The sequence below is a fragment of the Nymphaea colorata genome, chromosome 6 (assembly GCF_008831285.2).
Source record: "Nymphaea colorata isolate Beijing-Zhang1983 chromosome 6, ASM883128v2, whole genome shotgun sequence".
Lineage (NCBI taxonomy): Eukaryota > Viridiplantae > Streptophyta > Magnoliopsida > Nymphaeales > Nymphaeaceae > Nymphaea > Nymphaea colorata.
The window spans coordinates 23,310,727-23,330,614 of NC_045143.1; the positions used below are offsets into that span (position 1 = coordinate 23,310,727).

The 19,888-nt window shown below is 37.3% G+C and overlaps 2 protein-coding genes across 4 annotated transcripts in view; one reads left to right on the forward strand and one right to left on the reverse strand.

Annotated features, from left to right (window-relative positions):
• Positions 1-19,888, forward strand: part of LOC116255403 (tetratricopeptide repeat protein SKI3) — a 66,245-nt gene that overhangs the window by 36,394 nt on the left and 9,963 nt on the right. For all 3 annotated transcript variants that reach the window (XM_031631202.2, XM_050078420.1, XM_031631203.2), the window contains 2 exons: positions 10,257-10,469; positions 10,942-10,993. In XM_031631202.2, coding sequence (XP_031487062.1) covers positions 10,257-10,469; positions 10,942-10,993 — 265 coding nt within the window. The remainder of the gene's footprint in view (positions 1-10,256; positions 10,470-10,941; positions 10,994-19,888) is intronic.
• On the reverse strand, positions 11,005-14,598 carry LOC126410165 (uncharacterized). The gene is made up of 2 exons (XM_050078421.1): positions 11,690-14,598; positions 11,005-11,603 (listed from the first exon to the last, which is right to left on the reverse strand). Exons 1-2 carry the CDS (start codon positions 13,690-13,692, stop codon positions 11,429-11,431), a joined length of 2,178 nt encoding a protein of 725 aa, XP_049934378.1. The 5' UTR covers positions 13,693-14,598; the 3' UTR covers positions 11,005-11,428.

Here is a 19,888-nt window from a genome sequence, read left to right on the forward strand (position 1 = left end):
TTCCAAGATCAAGTTTACCTCTTACTTCAAGTGTCAAAAAATGTTCAAGTTGTGAACTTTGTAAGAGTCATGTTTTACCTTTCCATAATATAAATCAAAGGGCTTCCAAACCTTTTGAAACTATTTTTTCTGATGTATGGGGGCCAGCCCCTATTGATTCCATGTCTGGGTCAAGATATTATGTCTTATTCATTGACTCTTACTCACGTTTCACCTGGATTTACTTCATGAAACACAAATCAGAAGTACCTCACATATTTCGAAACTTCTATGCCATGATTCAAACTAAATTTTCATCCAATGTGGTGCATTTTCAATGTGATGGAGGGGGAGAATATTCCTCGCTTGATTTTATTGAATTTCTACGTGAAAAAGGGATAACTAGACAAATTTCCTGCCCTTACACACCACAACAAAATGGTGTAGTTGAGCGGAAACATCGACATATAGTTGAAAGCGCCATGAGCATGATGCATGATACTAATGTGCCCATTTCCTTGTGGACTGAAGCCTTCCATACTGCTGTATACATAATAAATTGTTTGCCTATGACACTCTTGATGTCTAAATCGCCATATTTTACACTCTTAGGCAAACAACCTGATTACAAGAACTTGAAGGTTTTTGGTTGTGTATGCTATGTTCACGTTGATGCTGCCTTGAGGAACAAGTTTCAAGACAAAGCTATTCAATGTAGATTCGTTGGATATGCTGATGAATATAAAGGTTTTCGATGCTATGATCCAACAACTAAACGTATCAAAACTTCAAGAAATGTCATTTTTGATGAACATAGTTTTGATAATACAAATGAAATGCCTATGACCATTGAATCTTATGATCCCTGGACCAGTACACAGTTATTCAATGCAGATCCTGTTATAGAAAATGATGTGCCTCAAAGTGAAGATTCAGAGAGAGCAATACAACCGTCGGATATGGCTCAAAGTGAAAATCAAGAAGATCCAACACAGTCATCAAGTCATCACGAAAACAATAATGAAGAACAGAGCAACGATGCACATCGGTATTCGGGTCTTATCTACAGTCGACGACTAAGGGACAGAGATGCTCACAGTGAAGAAGACAACATGCCCCACCTTAGAAGATCCCAACGCATTCGTCATCCCATTCACAGGTGGGTTAGCTATGATTCTTTATCACTTGATTTTCAGTTATTCATGGCAAAAGTTGGCAAGGAGGAAGAACCTACTTCATTTGATCAAGCATCAAAATCACATCATTGGAGAAAGGCTATGAAAGAAGAAATGGATGCCTTGCATGAATGTGGAACATGGGAGATCGTTCCAAGGCCACACGAAAAGAACGTAGTGGGCTCCAAATGGGTATACAAAATTAAATACAAACCTGACGGCAGCATAGAAAGACACAAAGCAAGGTTAGTAGCAAAAGGGTTTACACAACAATATGGAGAAGATTATGATGAGACATTCAGCCCTGTGATCAAAATGGGAACAATTCGCGTGATTATATCATTGGCAGTTGAATATGGATGGAGACTACATCAAATGGACGTGAAGAATGCTTTTCTTCATGGTGATTTAAGGGAGGAAGTATATATGGAACAACCTCCAGGATACACGAAAGGAGACTCTCATGCATGGGTTTGCAAACTAAGAAAATCTATTTATGGACTTAAACAGGCCTCACGTTCGTGGTTTGACAGTTTCTCTTGCAAGATTTAAGAATGTGGTTTTCGGAGATGTCCTCTAGATCACTCTCTTTTCATTTATCGAAAGGAAAACATATTTACTTTACTTCTTATATATGTTGATGATATTGTTATCACAGGCAATTCAGAAAAACACATAGAAGAAGCTAAAGTTTTGATGATGCAAAACTTCAAAATGAAAGAGCTTGGTGATTTACGATTCTTTCTTGGAGTGGAGATTGATAGGCACAATAATCGCCTCACATTGACACAACAGAAATACACGTTGGATCTGTTGAAAAAGTCAGGTATGTCTGATTGTAAGCCTGTTGGAACTCCTAGTGTTCTAAATCAAAGACTAAGTGCTCAAGATGGGGAGTTATATGAAGATCCTACGCAATATCGAAGTATTGTTGGGGCACTTCAATATCTTACATTTACTAGACCAGATATTATATATGCCGTGAATCAAGTATCCCAATTTATGCATGCACCTAGAGATACTCACATGGATGCTGTCAAAAGAATATTAAGATATCTTAAAGGGACAGCAGGAGATGGCTTAGTTTATGGTAAGAGTGAAAATATAACTACTGGACATCAACTTATGACATTCACAGATGCAGATTGGGCTGGAGATCCAGATCAAAGAAAGTCCATTTCTGGTTTTTGTATTTTCATTGGACGTAATCTTGTGTCTTGGAGTTGTCGAAAGCAAAAGGCAGTAGCAAGATCCAGCACTGAAGTTGAATACAGATGCATGGCTGCAGGTACTGCTGAAGTTACATGGGTTAGACATTTGCTAGAAGACATTGGAGAAAAGATTAAAACATCAATGTTAATGTGCGATAATCAAAGCGCTATTAACATTGCCTTTAATCCCGTACAACATGGTCGAACAAAGCACATTGAGATTGATCAACACTTTGTTAGACAAAAGGTGGAAGACAAGGAGATTCAGCCTATTTATGTTCGTACAGATGAACAAGTTGCAGACTTATTTACAAAAGGATTAACAAAGGAACGATTCTGGTTTCTAAAAGGCAAGTTGTACATGGTGCAAAACCATGCACAACTTGAGGGAGGGTGTTAAATTATAAATCCTTCACCAGCACGTTGAAGAGGAGTCTCTTAGGATTCCACCTCCTTGTAGAATGTGTTAAAATATTTAATGTCCTTGTAACATGTGAAGAGTCTCATAGGATTCTATGTTGTAGTTAATATCCTTGTTATATGGGAAGTCTCCTAGGATTCTATGTTGTAGTTAATATCCTTGTAATATGTGAAGTCTCTTAGGTTTCTATGATGTAATTAATGTCCTTGGAGCTTGTGAAATCTCCTAGGATTCTACGATTGGAGACTCTTAGAATTCTGGAAATGGGATTATAAATAGAGGCCGTGCAAACCATTTTGGCAACGGCTTCTTCTCCTCAGTTTCTTCTTGTTTTCATTCTCTCTCTCTCCCTCTCTCTCTCTCTCTCTCTATCTCTATCCTCCTGCGTGAGTGTTGTTTTCGGGTTATAGATATTGGTGCTACATTTCTATCACTATAGGTATCCAAGTGTCAAAGTACCTATTTTGGATACGGGTACGGCGACACGGGTACGTGGACCTTACTGAAGTACCCATGTGACTTAGCCAGCACCACAAATGTAAGGAGAAGATGGTGATTCACAAAGACCAAGATGCAGTAGTTGAATGTCACAGAAAACGCGTCCTATTGGAAGAAAACACGTATAATACGCTAAAACACAGTGAACTGTATAAAACGTGAAAAAAAATCATCTTTTTTAAACAAACGCCAGAAAATAAAAAACATGAAAAAAGTGCGTATTAAATGCGTTTTTTTGCATTTTTTCGTATTTTTTATGATTTTTGTTTTTTTATAATTTTTAGGATTTATTAAATGTTTTAAATTTTTAAAAATTTGCCAAGATTTTCCCATTTTATTCCCGGATATACGACTTTGTCATATTATACTCGAGAAATTCCTCGCCATATAACCCATACATGTTTTTTGTGACAATGATGCAGTCAAAGTTTGTCTTGTTGGATTTTGTCAAAACTCAAAAGTATAACAGAAGTACCTCGAGCTTCATTAGGGGTCCAGAACTGTTTCAGGGTACACGACCGTGTTCCCATTTGTCACTACTTGTCCTGTTACTGGACACCAAGGCTAAGCAGGTTACTTGGTATATTTCTGGTCTTGGCCTATCTATTTCCAATGCTTTTAATTGTATCGTTGGGGAAATAATAAAAAGCCTAGCAGCTATGCTATGAAAGTGGAAGTGACCTTGAAGAGAAAACAGGAATCTCATTTGTCTAGGAATGAGGGTCATGTCATCCTAAGTTGAGTTCTTCAATTGGGCGAGCAAACTTCTTGAAATTGGACAGCTCAAAGTTGACCTTTAAATCCAGGTTGATATGCCTTTGCATTGCTTAAGGTGTCAAGAATTAGGCCACATCTAATTTGAGTGTCTCATCCTATCGAAAAAGTGTGTTGGTAAAATCTAATGAGGATTTTTCTAGATTTTGTAATAGGGGAAATCATGGGAAGTTGGAGTCTAATGGGTCCAGCGAGGCAGAAGAGGCTGTGCAATATGATGGGGAAGTTTTAGAAGATCTACTGATGATCTATGTCACATAGGTGTGAGGTGCAGGGTGTGGATGTGGATTCGGGTGCCAGTGAGATAATTTCTAAAAAATTGGGTGCCGGTACAGCAAGAGCATATATATATATATATATATATATATATATATAATGTAATGTTTTTTTTGTTTTAATGTTGCAAGTTGTCTCGGACAAGCCCCGTTTGGTCATCCCTTTTTCAAAATGGAAGGACAACAAGTTCTTTTCAGACGTGAGAGATAGAGATCTATGTCACATAGGTGTGGGTGCGGGTGCCGGAGTGGCACATCCCAGAAAATTTAGGTGTGGTAGTGCACCGATGGTAGTTATTATTATTACTATATAATTTGATAACATGAAAGTTGAAACTGAAAGTCATGCCAAACAAGCAAAAATAGGACACAGAAAAACAACAAAATATAAACTAGAAAACAGCAAAAAGCAGCAATTATAAGTTAATAAAATGAAACTAAAAGTCATGCTAAACAAGTGAAAACAAGACACCGAAAAACAACAAATATTAACTGGGAGAAACAGCAAAAACAGTACATATAAGTTAATAACTTAATAACATGAACTAATTTAAGCATAAAACAGAAAAATAGACGCACCCGTTGCCGTGACTCGTTAGTTGAATCGGTGATACAGCAGGAACAGAACATGGGAAAACAGCAAAATGAAATAAGGCTGAAAAGTGCATACGCCAGAAATCAAACAACAGACAGACCGCCGGAAGTAAGGCTGAGTAACCACCAGAACTACGACTGAGACACTGCCATTTTGTCGGAAATAAGGCTGAGAAACTGCCGTTCTACTCGAAGACCCGTCGCACGTCGCTGCCCGCCGTCATTCGACCCACTCAAAGATTTCAGTCGCCAGAAATCTTCAATCTTTGCCAGAAAGAAAGAGGGACGCACTGGGAAAGAGAGAAAGAGGGACGCACGGGAAGGAGAGAAAGATGGCGATTGTCCCTAATCCTTTTTTTTGCTTAAAAATTTAAAAATAAAAGTATCAAAAAATGACAAAAATAAGTTTGACACAGTTTGACCGCACCCAACTCACGTTTGACGGGAGAACGTGAGTCGGGTGCGCGTCCAAATTGGCGAAACTGGTCGGGTTCGGCTGACTGCACCTGACTCTTGTTGACCTTCATTGGGTTCAAATCCGGGCCTCACCTGTGTTTGCAGCCGCACCTGAGTCGTTGTGTTTGCCAAATGGCAGCGTCCGTTTGACTTAGATAGAGATAGTGTCATCCATGAAAGAAAAAGGAATGATAGTTTGCCATCTCTCTTTGACAGAGATTAAAAGGACAAGAACCTGTTGTCCTTTTATTCCTTTGAGAGATAGATAGTGTCATGCGTGAAAAGATGGAGAAAATGAAGAGGTTTTTTTTTTTTGAGAGGGGGAGGGAGAGAGGAAAATGAGAACTTTTTTTTTCCTGTAGTTTCGTTTAAGTGCTGTCAGCAACACCTGTCCATCAAACCGAGTCTGGGCTGCACCTGCACGTGCACTCTCATCATGTCGATGCAGGTCCGGGTGCCATTTTAAAGGGCCCTTATGATATAGTTGACAAGGCCCCATTCTTTGACCACTCCTAAGGATGTATCTAATCCAAAGTGGCCCAGAAGCAACATTTTTAAGAACAAGTGTCATTGCAAGGGGTAATGTCTGCAATGTTATTGACAGTGGGTCCTGCAATGTTATTAACATCCTAAAACTCGAGACCGAAAAGAGAGCTCACCCCTATAAAGTGTCTTGCTGTAGAAGTTGAATGGGATGTCTCCAATGTAGACATTGATTCTGTGCTTAGTTAGAATAGGAGGCCTATTGCCTTCCTTTAGTGAGAAATATATTGATGTAAGCATCAATATTCTACGTATGATCTTGAGTTTTAACAGTTGTGCAAGATTTACAAAACTAGCATCACTATTAGTTTCAGAAGAATTTGTTTTGTACACAGCAATTTGATCCGTATCACACGATATACGTAACGTATAGGACTGAAAAACCTGTACGATATGCTTACGATACACGATACAATTGTGTATCATAGGCGTATCACCCTTATCGTGCGATAAGGGGGCCGTATCGTACGATACAGTCAATACACCCTTGTATCCTACGATATGGGGGTAAAGTGAATTTTTGTATTTTTTTACAAAAAACCTCTCGCTTCATCTTTCTAAACATGTTTAAAATTTGTGAGAGGGGGAAGTTTTACTAGTTTTTCTACAAAAAATGCCCATTTATGTAATAAATCATTGATTTAGGGGAGAACTCGCTGGTGGAGAAGGTTTACTCATGGCCCCATGGGGACGATGAGACCTTGAGTGATGATAGTCATGATATATTATATGTTGTGAACTTGTAATGTAATCTAAAACACTTTAAAGTTTAAACATGAAAATTGTGATAGACGCTTATTATGTTAATATGAATTTCTTATTTCTAATTTCTGAATGCGTTATTAATATATTATCGCTTATGAATGATATGATGGGTTTTTTTATATAGAACAAATTTTTTCCGAAAACTTTCTTTGCTTTGCCTGATTTTACCGATTTTTTCTATTTTTGTCTCTATTAAAAAATTTTATGAATTAAAAAATTAATTTACACTACGCTACGCTACGTTTACGATACGTTAGGATACAGTGTATAGATAGGCCCGATCGATACATGTTACGACATGCCTTTTACAACATTGGTACACAGATCATGAGACCCTTATGTTTCTGAATATCCAAAATATCCAGTGTAGGGCATGAAAATGGGTCACTTTCTTATACTTACAGGAGTACAGTTTTTCTATTAAGCACCGGTTTGACACTCTTAAACAGTGGTAAGTGCATTGAGCATAAAAAATAGACTCCTTATGGCAATTTTTGTTCAAGTTCTTGGTTTTGAAAATTGTAAGGAGATGTATCCCACTGAACCCAAATGTCTGGTGTGATGGTCTTGCAAAATTTATTGCTTCAAATTCCTTTTGTTTTTTTAGAAGTCAGAATCATTACTTATTTCAGAGCAATAAGTTATGCATTCCAAATGTTTCTAAGATTGCAACTGATTTCTGAATTGCATGAGAGCAGTATGGCAGTTTTCAGCCACGACAAAACTTTTTCCTTTCCTTTATTAAATGAGCAACATTACTTGCCTAAGATGTGAAGAGATGTCACCAAGTTGAGTTTGTCAGATGGCCAAAGGCCATCGTCAAAATAATGGCTTGTACACTCCTTTGCCTGTTTTGGATAGCCCTTGAGATCATGTGTCTATGGTTTTTGTTGTCAGCCTTCCTAAGACAGTTATGAAGTTTGATTACATTTTAGTGGTCTTAGACAGGTTTTCTAAGATGGCAGTGTTTATCCCATGCAAGTACACTTGTGCATTTTTAGTGGTGTCTTATTATTTTAGGGATGTTGCATGTTTTCATGGAATTCTTCACATCATCACCTCAGATCGTGACACTAGATTTATGAGCCATTTTTCGATGTCATTGTGGTCTTTATTGAAAGCCAAATTGCCTTTTAACAAAGTTGTTAATCATCGTTGGGAAAAAAAGTTGCTTTGCAGCTTGCTAGTTTGGTTGGTGATACCATGATAATGGGAAAACTTGGGATCTAGTGTTATCCCAAGGTAAGTTTGCCTGCAACAATACTATCAACCATTTCATGGTAGATTTCTCTTCTAAATTGCATATGCGTGTTCATGCACTCATGTAGTTGACCTGTCTCTAGTGTCCAGTCCTACTGATAATAATTATAATGCCCTAGATGCATTTGCGTACATGTGAGGTCCATCAAAAGGTTAAGCAAAAGTTGTTTGAGTATGGGTCCTGCAAGGCATGTGTTGATCGGGACGTTGATAGGTTAATTTTGATATTGATCAGTTTGTTTTGATCTATTTGTGTCCTAAGCGTTTTCCATTTAGCACATGCAACAAACTTATTCCTCGTAAATGTGGCCGTTATCAATCCTCTAGCATTTAGGGAAGAACACATACCTGTTTGATATTCCAAAAGAATGTCCAATTTCTGCTGTTTTCAACATAGCATATCTGTTTACATACTGTGATCCAACTAGAACATTAGATTCTTAATACGGCCTAGACTAGCCATATATTAGGACCATAGTCACAAAAAAACTTTCTCAAGTTTTAAGCGGTGAGGTTTTTCTCGGGTATAATATGCAAGCTTGAAAAAAAAAAGGAAAAAATATGGTAACTTTTAAAAAAATAAAAAAAAATGAAGAAAAAATAAAATCAGTGAGAAACTAATAACACAAACATCAAAAAATAAGTAGACTTGCAACAAATAAAAATTAGAAAATGAAAAAAAAAACTGTTTGGCATCACAAAAAACATGAAAAAAGGAAAAAAACGTGAAAAAATGTGTTTTTTTTCACTTTTCTCTTAATGTTTAAAAACCATGTTTTTTTTTTAGTTTTGAATGGTAATTTTATTTATCGTGTCTTTTTCGCATTTTTTTCAGAAGAAAATGTGTTTTTTGTGACTATGATTAGGACCCACCTGATCGGCATTGGGCCTACTGCGAAACATGAGTATACATAGTGTACCTTTGACAGTGGATTCTGGTTTTGGCCAACCTCAATAAGTAGTTGTACATCTGGGTAGCTGCTCGAGCCTCGAGGTAGTCCAAGGGGCATCTACACACGGCAGCTTATCTTTGTCATTGCAGGGAACTGAGTTCTTATACCTGGGGAAATTGATGCATGATTGGATGCCTAGTTTGGAATCAGATTGTATAAAGGATCCATTTGAGTCATTTTATTCGTTCTATTTTCTCATTCATTTGGACTTGGATCCAATTGACACAATTTACTCATAAGCCCTATTTAAGGGCTTCTTTCTTGTTTTGGGGATTAACTGATGCTTCAATAAACCCTAATTCTATTATTTTCTCTTTTTTTCATTGTTCTTCATTTGTTTTCCTTCAATTAAATTTTATTTTTTACACTATTGGTGTGTTCTTCCATGGGATTAGTTTTATCCTCTAGTTGTTGCGTCAATTTTGCTTCTACAGTCTTGGTGTAGATTAAATTGGGTTCATTCTTGGAAGTTGGAACCATCAATAAAAACCCAAAGACCCTTACCTCATATATGATGCTTCATAGTGGAATCCGATTTTACATGGTTTGACAAATTGAGCTTTAAAAACGGTTGGAGGGTTACACACCCTTTGTCTTCCATTTTGAAAAATATAACAGTGAGAAGAAAGAAAGAACACACCAGAAGGAAATGTCAAATCAATGGAAAGCTTCAAGAACTTTACTCAATCCACGCGACCTGTTGCACCACAATTTTAATTTGAAGAAATTCTGGAGAAAATCAGCACTGTATTCTTTTTGCTCTGATATCATGTAAAGGACTTGATATAGATAGAAATCTGTATCAAGAAGTGGAAGTTTCCTTGAAGGATGGCAAACTCAAATTAACAATATGGACAATTTATATTTCTCCCACGAATGCTTCACAAAAAATACTCTTATACGAAAGGAGAGGAAAACTGTGCACTAAGGCATGGACCAAATCAAAATGCACTCGAGAAACAGCTTCTGAGAAGCTTAATCGAAAGGGGACTGGACTGGTCCTTAAATAGGCAGGTAAGAGAGCTGTTGGAGGCTCCAATGACTAGATATCTAGCCATTGGGAGCTACAATAGTTCTCTTAGAAGAGAAACAAAAATATAACAAATAAAAAGAAAAAATACAAAGAGAAAAGAAAAAAATAGGTGGAGAAAAATACATAAAAATACATAATACGAATACAAGAAATGACTATGTTCTCTTAGGAAGAATGTGAAGTACAGAGATTATCCAACTGATATCTCACTTTTATTGTTGCCTATTGAGACGTTTTTTTTTTCCCATGTCATTATGTTGTTTATTCTGAATAGTGAATACTCATTTAAGATTGTTGCACAATGCAATTGGCTATGCAGGTATTTGTGGCCATCACACAGGCAGTTCAGCGTGCACCCCACTATCCTGAAGGCCATAATTTGTATGGACTAGTTTGTGAGGCCAGATCTGATTATTGTTCTGCAATTGCTGCCTATAGGCGTGCAAGATTTGCTGCCAATGTTTCTACAGTGGCAACACCTAGTTCTTGCAAACATGACATAACAGCTAATCTTTCTAGAGCTCTTTGTGTGGTAATAATCTGTGCATAAGTCTGTTCCAACTAAGATGCTGTTCTTCCTTTATTTTTTATTCTAGACCTTTTGGGATAAACTATTAGAAGCAATGCCTATACGTACATGAAGATTCTGTCATGCATTGGTACCTTAGTAGTGAAAAGTGTGCATAGGTACATCCAGCCCTAGGCAGCTACCTTTTTCAACTAGGCTGGGCCACCTAGGCTCCGAAATAAAAATAGAAATGCTTTAGTTTTCTTTTTTCTCCTATTTTTTTCTTCTACTTTCACCTTTTTATCTTTTTCTTTTGCTTTCCTTTTTCTTGTTTTTCTTCTCCTTCTCTTTCTTTTTACTCGTTTCCCCCTCTTTATATGCTGTTTTTTGGCTATAGCTAGGTCTGTTTGGATGTCTCCGGCTTAGGCTGCTTAGCTCTTTTGACTACTAAGATTGCTACACTAAAATTTTGTAAAATGTCTATTTATTGCTGCAGGCTGGACATTTTCTTGATGGTACTCGTGAGTGCAAAGTGTTGGAAGAAGAAGGTGATTTGAGAGACTTGCATCTATATTTCCCATGAATATGCTGGTCAACTTGTTGGTGATCTTAAATTTTCCACTAAATATTTGAAGCTTATGTTACGTATTGTTCCCTAAATAGTTAACCTGGGAGAAAGCTAATCTGGAACAATAAATGGATTCCAGTATTTAGTTGGTCATTTCACAAAATAAAACCCATGCTATGTCACACGGATACGGGTACGGGTACGGGGACACGGCATTTTCAAAATTTTAGGATACGCGGATACGGCGAATATTATATTCAAAAAAATTAAAAATGATAATAAAGAAAGTCTCAAACACAACATTGTTCATCACCAATCTCAAAAGTGATAACTGCTAAGACATAAGCAAGAAAGTCTCAAAGAAAGTTACAAAGCATTGTTCATCAATCATCACAAAACATTGTTCATCATCATTCTAGTCATCATCAATGCCCAAATCATCGTTCTCCCCAATCTCCTCTTCTTCCACAATAGAAGATGTTGAGGGAATACAAGGTTCTTCGAATCTTGAATTAACAACTTCAAGTTCATTCTCTTGTTCTAAGTTAAAGTCCTCAACATTCACGTCCCAATATTTAGTTTCTCCTTCCCTACAAGACAAAAAAATTGTAATTATTATGATGTTAGCGAATAAGAAGAGAAACATCTAAATCAATAAATCATATACTTAATTTACCTATATTCTTCTTTGTTCCGTGATAGAAGCCGAAGGTTAGAATGCACATAAACCAGATTTTCTGCACGTTTGCTTGTGAGATTATTTCGTTTTATAGTGTGGATTTGTGAATATGTACTCCAATTTCTCTCACAGCATGAAGATGTAGCAGGTTGAACTAGCAATCTGAAAGCAAGGTATTGAAGAGTAGGATAAGCAGTTCCATGTTTAATCCACCAAGATAAAGATGGATAATTATCTTTGTCTACAGTTGCACCTACATCTTCTCCAATTCCAGTAGAAAACCTTTCAAACTCATCATTAGCTCGGCGATTTTGATGTACATCAATGAAAATCCTATTAATACATGCTACTCTGTTTGTTGATAATTCTAGATCCAGATGTGGTGGGGTTCTTCCAACACCCCCTGTAAGCCACTTTTTTCCATAATATTTAGGATTTAATGTATGTGCCATGCATTGAAGAGGATTGCTACTTTTATCCCATCTTGCAATCAATATTCTATGCACATGATCAAAAAATGCTGAATCTTCAAGTGCAATACTTTTTTTTTCATGCTTAAAAATAACCTCTTGGATTTTTTCAATCATAGTGTCCCACATCTCATACACACAGTGCAACGTTGAATTATCACAATCAAGAACTCTCAACATCTCCCAGATCGGTTCTGTGAATGCAAGAAAATAAAAGATTTGATCCCACCACTTGTCTTCAAGAATCATTCCTTTGATTGCTTGAGCTTTGTCATCAACATCAGCACGGTAGAAACTCCAATCATCATCAGTCACCATACTGATCAATGCACTTTTCACCCTTTTTATCCTTTTGACCATAACAATTAGAGATGCAAAACGTGTCTCTGCAACTCTTAATAATTTTAGATCAGAATGCTTGTTATAAATGGAAAGTGCATGTTGATGATTTACTATGAAATTTCTGATGTTCCTCACATCCTTTTCCAAGTCTTCAATCCACGAACATAATTCATAAGCATGAGGATCTTGCTCTTTACTTGGTGGATTGCATATACTCTTTAGAGCCAAATTTAAGCTATGAACTGCACAAGAAGTCCAAAAGATATGAGGGTACTCCTTTTCTATCGCAATACCAGCTGCTCTACATACAGGTGCATTGTCTGTAATTAGCTGAACAACGTTTTCTTTCCCCACTTCTTCAATTATTTCCATAAACAATCCTTTCAGATACTCAGCACTTTTGTATTCACCAGATGCATCTATTGCTTTCAAGAAAATTGGTCCATTTGCTGAAGTTGCAATGAAATTAATAAGAGGGCGTCGTTGCAAATCTGTCCAGCCATCAGAAACAATAGAAACTCCGTGTTGATCCCAAGTGAACTTTTGAGACTCTAACAATTTGTTCACTCGAGTCATCTGTTGTTCTAGCAGTACAGTGCGAAGCCTTTCAGAACTAGGGGGAACATACCCAGTCAAGTTAGAATTTGCAATAGATGTAACTAAGTCTCTCCAATATGGACTTCTAGCTACATTAAATGGTATGCAATTAGCATAGAAAAATGTCGCCACTTTTAGATCTAATTCTCGCCGTCCTTGTAAACTAAATGAATCCTTAATTGATTTCTGATGAACATCAACAACTTTTCTTTTTTTGGTAGGATTCTGAATATCATCATGTAAAATTGAAGCAATGTCAATGAAACCAGATCCAGATGATGTGCTTTTCTTATTCTCAAAGGCTTTTTGTTCTTTCTTCAACTGAGCCAAAGTCTCGTTAGTGATTTTCTTACATGGTTGAATTCCTTTTTGACTGATTTTTAATAGATGTGCTTTCACTCTTGTATATGATCCATTAAACTGTCCCTCACAAAAATTACACCTAAAAAAAGCATTTCCACCGCCTCCAGGAGGTTTCCCCATTAGATTCACGTATGACCATAATGGTGGCTGAGGTGTAGCTGATCCAGAACCACAACTTGTAGGTTGAGAGTCTTGAGACTGAGACACTGTTTTTCCTTTGCTCGCCATACTAGATTAAACATAATAAAAAAATGGAAAAAACGTATAATGAACATAAAATTTATGAAATAAAACAATACAACAAACTGACAAAGTATAAACATGCACTGCAGTCACAAAACTTCAAAGATTCAGAAGCAGAACGAAGGCTGAATAGTGAACAGGAACATTCAAGAATGGTAAATGATAGTACTGCCAGATTGAATAGTGAACAGGAACAGAAGCAGTTCGTTAAAGCCTAAAACTAAAAGAAACATGAACAATAGCGAAGGCTGAAGTGAATAGTGAACAGTGAACAGGAACATTCATGAATGGTATATTATATGTTAATGCCATCTAGATATCACGTATTCATCATTGTCTAGCATCATGAACAACAGCGAAGGCAAAATCCCCAAATCGGTTATACACCCAAAACGGCAAAATCCCCAAATCCCAAAATCAAACAAAAAAAAGAAAACATCGCACATAGCATTGAAGAATATGATTCTAAACCGTCCAATCTTCAAACCAAAACATCCCCAAATCAGATTTTAATACCCAATGTAAAAAATCCCCAAATAAAAGTTGAAACCCTAACTTCTATTATCGAAAATAATCGACAAAACACTTACCTGTCTGTCGCTGGCTGCCGCCGGACGCCACCGGAAGTCGCCGTCGATCGCCGGAGGTCGCCGTCGCCCGCCATTGCCTTACTGTGCTGCCAGCCTGCTGCGGAAGCCGTCGAGGGTAAACGAAGGTCGAGCGTCGATCGCCGGAGGTCAGTGCGTAAAACAAAACGCGGGTTAAAAAATCGGTTATACAAGTGGTTTGGATCGGGTCTGACCCAGACCCGATCCAAAACGTATCCAGCCGTATCGCCGTGTCGGGATCCCCGTGTCCGCGTGTCGACACCGGTACTCGACCCAGTCTGCCGTATCCGTGTGACGTAGAACCCATGTAAATTTTCCCAAATTGACAAGTGGTTCGAATCAGAGTTGCTTTGCAGTCCTCTACAATGGTGAAAACCACATAGCAAATTTGGGAGAATCCATGATCACCTGAAGACATTTTGCATCTCTTTCTTCCGATTTGTATGGTGGATAGTTGGAGCAAATCAGCTAGTCTTTATTTGTAAGCCTTAGCTACTTGGTTAATCCATTTTAGTATAGATATTCCTCCATCTTTTTATTTACAAAGGCTGAACCAAGCAACTGTTTGCTGCTGTTCATGTGGCCAATTTTTAGTTATTTTACGCTATATAGTTCTCTTGTACAAAATTTTAAAACCTAATGATCCTTGGGTAGGTTGATTTTTGAATCACTGGGTCAATGAATTGGATGAGTCTTGTCAATATCCTGGTTATTCATAATTTGACTAAGTCTGGAATAAGATACAAAATTACCAATAGGGTGTTGAGTACATGACCTGACACCCTTTCTCAGGGCAATGAGAAGATCTTCATTTTTCTTTTCAACTTCATCTTGGGTCTTCAATGTAGGACTTGGTTCATCCAAGCAAGGAGTGTCATTGGGATTGGCAGTAGATCTCGCACCACAAATCACATCCTCTGTCCGAGCACCTCGTCTAGAGTAGACCTGTCCAAACAAACGATTGCCTTCCTTCTCAATACCAGTGTCACACCCTTCCTCCTTCTCAGCCACATCAACAACAGTGAGAGGTTCTGCTTTCCTGTAGTCCAAAAAATCTGTAAATTGGAGTTCCTGACTCTGAGAATACTCTTCCCTAACCACAGACTTCTCCCCCTGAAGAGGATTTTCACCAAAGTAAGAGACATGTTCCAAGAAGGTAACATCCCTCTGTTAGAATGTATGTATTCCTATATATATATATATATATATATATATCTATGTGCATGTACATTACATATATTAGTGTGCTAATATATGTCTTACATAGATAGATATGTGTATATTTTAGGGTACCTAGGTCATACTTGTAATTTTTCATTTTCTTTTATGTATTTTTCTATTTCCTTTTTACACCTTTTTTATTAGTTAAGAGAGGAAATAGTTGTTGGGCCTCTCTCCAACTGCTAGAATTCTAGCCGTTGGAAATGGCCCAACAGCCATTTCCTCTCCTCCTCTCTTCTTCCCTTGTATTATAAATAAGGGACTGTTGTCCCCTTTTAATGTATGGCTTGTTAAGCCACATCTTGTAGTTTTTGCCTTGTTTGGCTGAAGATCAATATATTTTCTTTATCTTCTTGTTAGAGGACTCTTGTGTATTGCCTTGTTGAGCTAGTGGGAGATTCAAGAGTGATATTCTTGAAGTATTTGCCTAATTTGGGCCTGATTTACATGGTATCAGAGCCACGTCTTTGGCTCTTTGTCTTGCTGCCGTTCAAGATTGAAGGTTCAGTTTTTACTCCTACGTTGGAGCTGTGAAGCACTCCAAGTGTTCGAGATATTGCTTGCTGCTGTTTTTCACAAGAAGAAGAGTGTTTTTGCTGGCTTCTTTTTGGTGATTTCTTGATGGAATTTAGCTCCCTTGGTGGTGAGCTCGTGGCTGTTGGAAGGGTGACTGGTTTCTATTGTTGCTGAGTTTTTATCGTTGCCGTGGACTTCTTTTCACGTGGCTGCCATCTTCTTCATAACTTGTAAGTGGATCTACCTTGTTGATTGTGCCCATGGATGACAAAGTCTCTTCTCTTCCATTTCCCAAACTCTCATCAACGAATTACATACAATGGGCTAGAACTATGGAACACTTTATTCGTAGTAAAAGCCTTTGGGGACTAGTTGATGGGACAAAACTTGAACCACAACTTGTCCTTACGAAAATTGTTGATGGAAGGGCTATGGAATTGGATGCAACCGAAAAAGAAAAGGTAATGGCTGAATACAACAAGAAATGGGAAGAATGGAGTGTTGGTCATCACAAAATCATTACTTGGATCTTGACTTGTGTTGACAATGCTACTAGCGGGCAAATCTCTAAATTAAATTCTGCCCTAGAAGCTTGGGAATATCTAAAGAAAACTCATACCATGAGAGATGTTGCTTATATGCATCATGTTCAACTCAAAATTCACGATCTTCAACAAGGAGATAGACCTATTAAAGATTATGTGGCTGAAATGGATCAATTGTATGATGAATTGAGTATTTTTGAACCACATTGGACACAAGTTCTTATTCTTAGAGAAAAGCAAATACAACGTGACAAGTTTTACAAGTTTATTATAGGTCATAGACCGGAATTTGATGGTGTCAAAACCGCTTTACTTCATTGCTCTAAAACACCATCTATGAATGAGGCTATTGCGGAGCTTCAAATGGAGGAAAATCGTCTTTGTCTTGATAAAGAGAAAGTCAACAATGTGCTTGCCACATCTAGGCCGGGGGCCCATTTGAGACCTTATAGACCTCCTCACTTCAATCGTATAAATGAAGGAGCAAGAAGAAAAGTTATTTGCTATCATTGTCAAGAAGAAGGACATACCAAGCCAAGATGTCCAAAACTTAGAACTTTTGACAAAAGAAGCAATGTTGCGGCTCCAATTCAAGAAGAAAGAAAAGAAGCAAGCTCATTCCAACTTGATCAACTCATAAGTGCTCTTCAACCGTTTCTAAAGGGAGGAGGCGCACCTTCAACTTTGGGAGCTACCGTGGCATCTACTTCTTCAAGTAAGTATTCTTGGATTATTGATTGGGGTGCATCTTTTCATATGACGCCTTGTGGATCCCTTCTCACCGAATGTACTAAAAATGATTCTTATTCCTTTGTGAAAACGGCGGATGGTACTTCTCTTGAAATTGATTTTATTGGAAATCTTGACCTAGATTTTGGATCCAAAACTTTAAAAGTACCTCAAGTAAGACACATTCCTAAATTAAGCTTAAATTTATTGTCCGTTTCTCAAATAGCCGACCTTGGTTTTGATATAATCTTCTCACAATCCAAACGTTTGATACAGGACCGAGTATCCAAGAAGACGATTGGGGAAGGTTTTAGAACAAAAGATCTCTACTACATAGACTTTTTGGACCTTTCAAGACCATCTTGCAATATCTCCAAAGAATGTGACATTCAAACTTGGCATCAAAGACTTGGACATACCAATATATAAAAAATGTCTCATCTTCCTTTCATGGAGAATTTTTGTCAAAAGAACTTTTGTTGTAATGATTGTATCAAGGCTAAAATGAAAGCCTTACCTTTTGATAATAGAAACTTTATTGCCCAAAAATCTTTTGATTTAGTGCATTCGGATGTGTGGGGGCTCGCTCCTATTATGTCGAAAGGAGGATTATTGTACTATGTGATTTTTATTGATGATTATTCTAGGCATACTTGGGTTTACTTTCTCAAACACAAATCGGAGGTTTTCATAAACTTTAAGAATTTCTACAACATGATCTATACCCAATTTGGCTCAAACATCAAAGTCTTTAGAAGTGATTCGGGAGGAGAATTTATGTCAAATGAATTTCAAAAATTTCTAAAAGAAAAAGGCATTGTTCATCAAAGATCTTGTCCTAACACTCCACAACAAAACGGAGTGGCCGAGCGTAAACATAGGCACATTATTGAAACTACTAGAGCCCTTCTTTTATCTAAAAATGTTCCCAAAAATTTTTGGGCTGAGGCTGTTTTGACTTCAACCTATTTAATTAATAGAATGCCTACCAAACTTTTGAAACATATTTCTCCTTTTGAAAAACTTCATCATGTTAAACCTAATTACAATAGACTTAAAGTCTTTGGTTGCAAATGTTTTGTGTTAAGTGACAAAGATGATAAACTTTCTTCCAAAGCCATTTCTTGTGTTTTTATTGGGTATTCCGAAACTCAAAAGGGTTATAGATGTTATGATATTGAAAGAGATAAAGTCTATGTTTCTAGAAATGTGATCTTTCTAGAAAATGAAGATGGTTTCAAAGATGAACCCAAAAAACTAGAAGATTATACTTTTCTTTGGACTAATGATATTGATGATGATGATGATATTGATGATAATGAACCCGATAAAGTTGTAGAAGTGCCAATTGAAGAAGTCAACAATGACAATTCTACTCATTTGATTCCTCCAAAAGAGATCTTAGTTTATAGAAGAAGAGATCCCCAAAATCAAGAAACTAATCAATCTCTCCCTAGGAGATCCCAAAGGCACACTAGACCTCCTCAAAGATTTATGTCTTATGAGTCTTTTTCCCCAAAATTTCGAGCTTGTCTTATGGCACATCATTCTTTTTATGAGCCATCTTCTTACCTTGAAGCTAAGGAAGATCCCAATTGGATTGAAGCCATGAATCTTGAACTTAAAGCTCTTGAAAGCAATGAGACTTGGGATATTGTGCCTCTACCAACAGGGAAAAAGACTATTGGATGTAGATGGATCTATAAAATCAAAACTAGAAGTGATGGAACCTTAGAAAGATACAAGGCCATACTTGTTGCCAAGGGATATGCTCAAGAATATGAGATTGATTATGAAGAAACCTTTGCTCCTGTTGCTCGCATGACTTCTGTTAGAACTCTTATTGCCATTGCTTCTGTTAAACATTGGACTATTTTTCAAATGGATGTTAAAAATGCTTTCTTAAATGGTCACCTGCAGGAAGAAGTTTTCATGAGTGCTCCCCCTGGTTTTGATCTACCTCAAAACAAAGTTTTACGTCTTAAGAAAGCCCTTTATGGTTTAAAACAAGCTCCCAAGGCCTGGTTTGATAAGTTTAGTAGTGTCATGTTTAATCAAAATTTTCAATCTTGCTACTCTGACACTGCCATGTTTGTAAAAACCACCTCCGTAGGTGTAATTGTTTTATTATTGTATGTTGATGATATGGTTATTACTGGAAGTGATGATAAAGGGATTATAAAGGTAAAAGATTTTCTTAACAAATGCTTTCAGATGACTGATTTGGGAAGACTAACTTATTTTCTTGGAATTGAAGTTGCTTATAGCAAACAGGGTTATCTTCTTTCTCAAATAAAGTTTGCCAGTGAATTAGTTGACAGAACAGGTATCTCAGATGACAAAGTTGTGGATACTCCAGAAGCACTGGGAGTAAAAATGAAAATTGATGATGGAGAGATATTGGAGAATCCCACTCCTTTTCGGCAAATAGTTGGCGCTCTCTCGTATCTCTCCATCACCAGACCTGACATTGCTCATGCTGTGCATGTGATAAGCCAATTTCAACAAAGACCCACCTCAGTGCACATTGGAGCGGCAATGCGGATTGTCCGTTATGTGAAA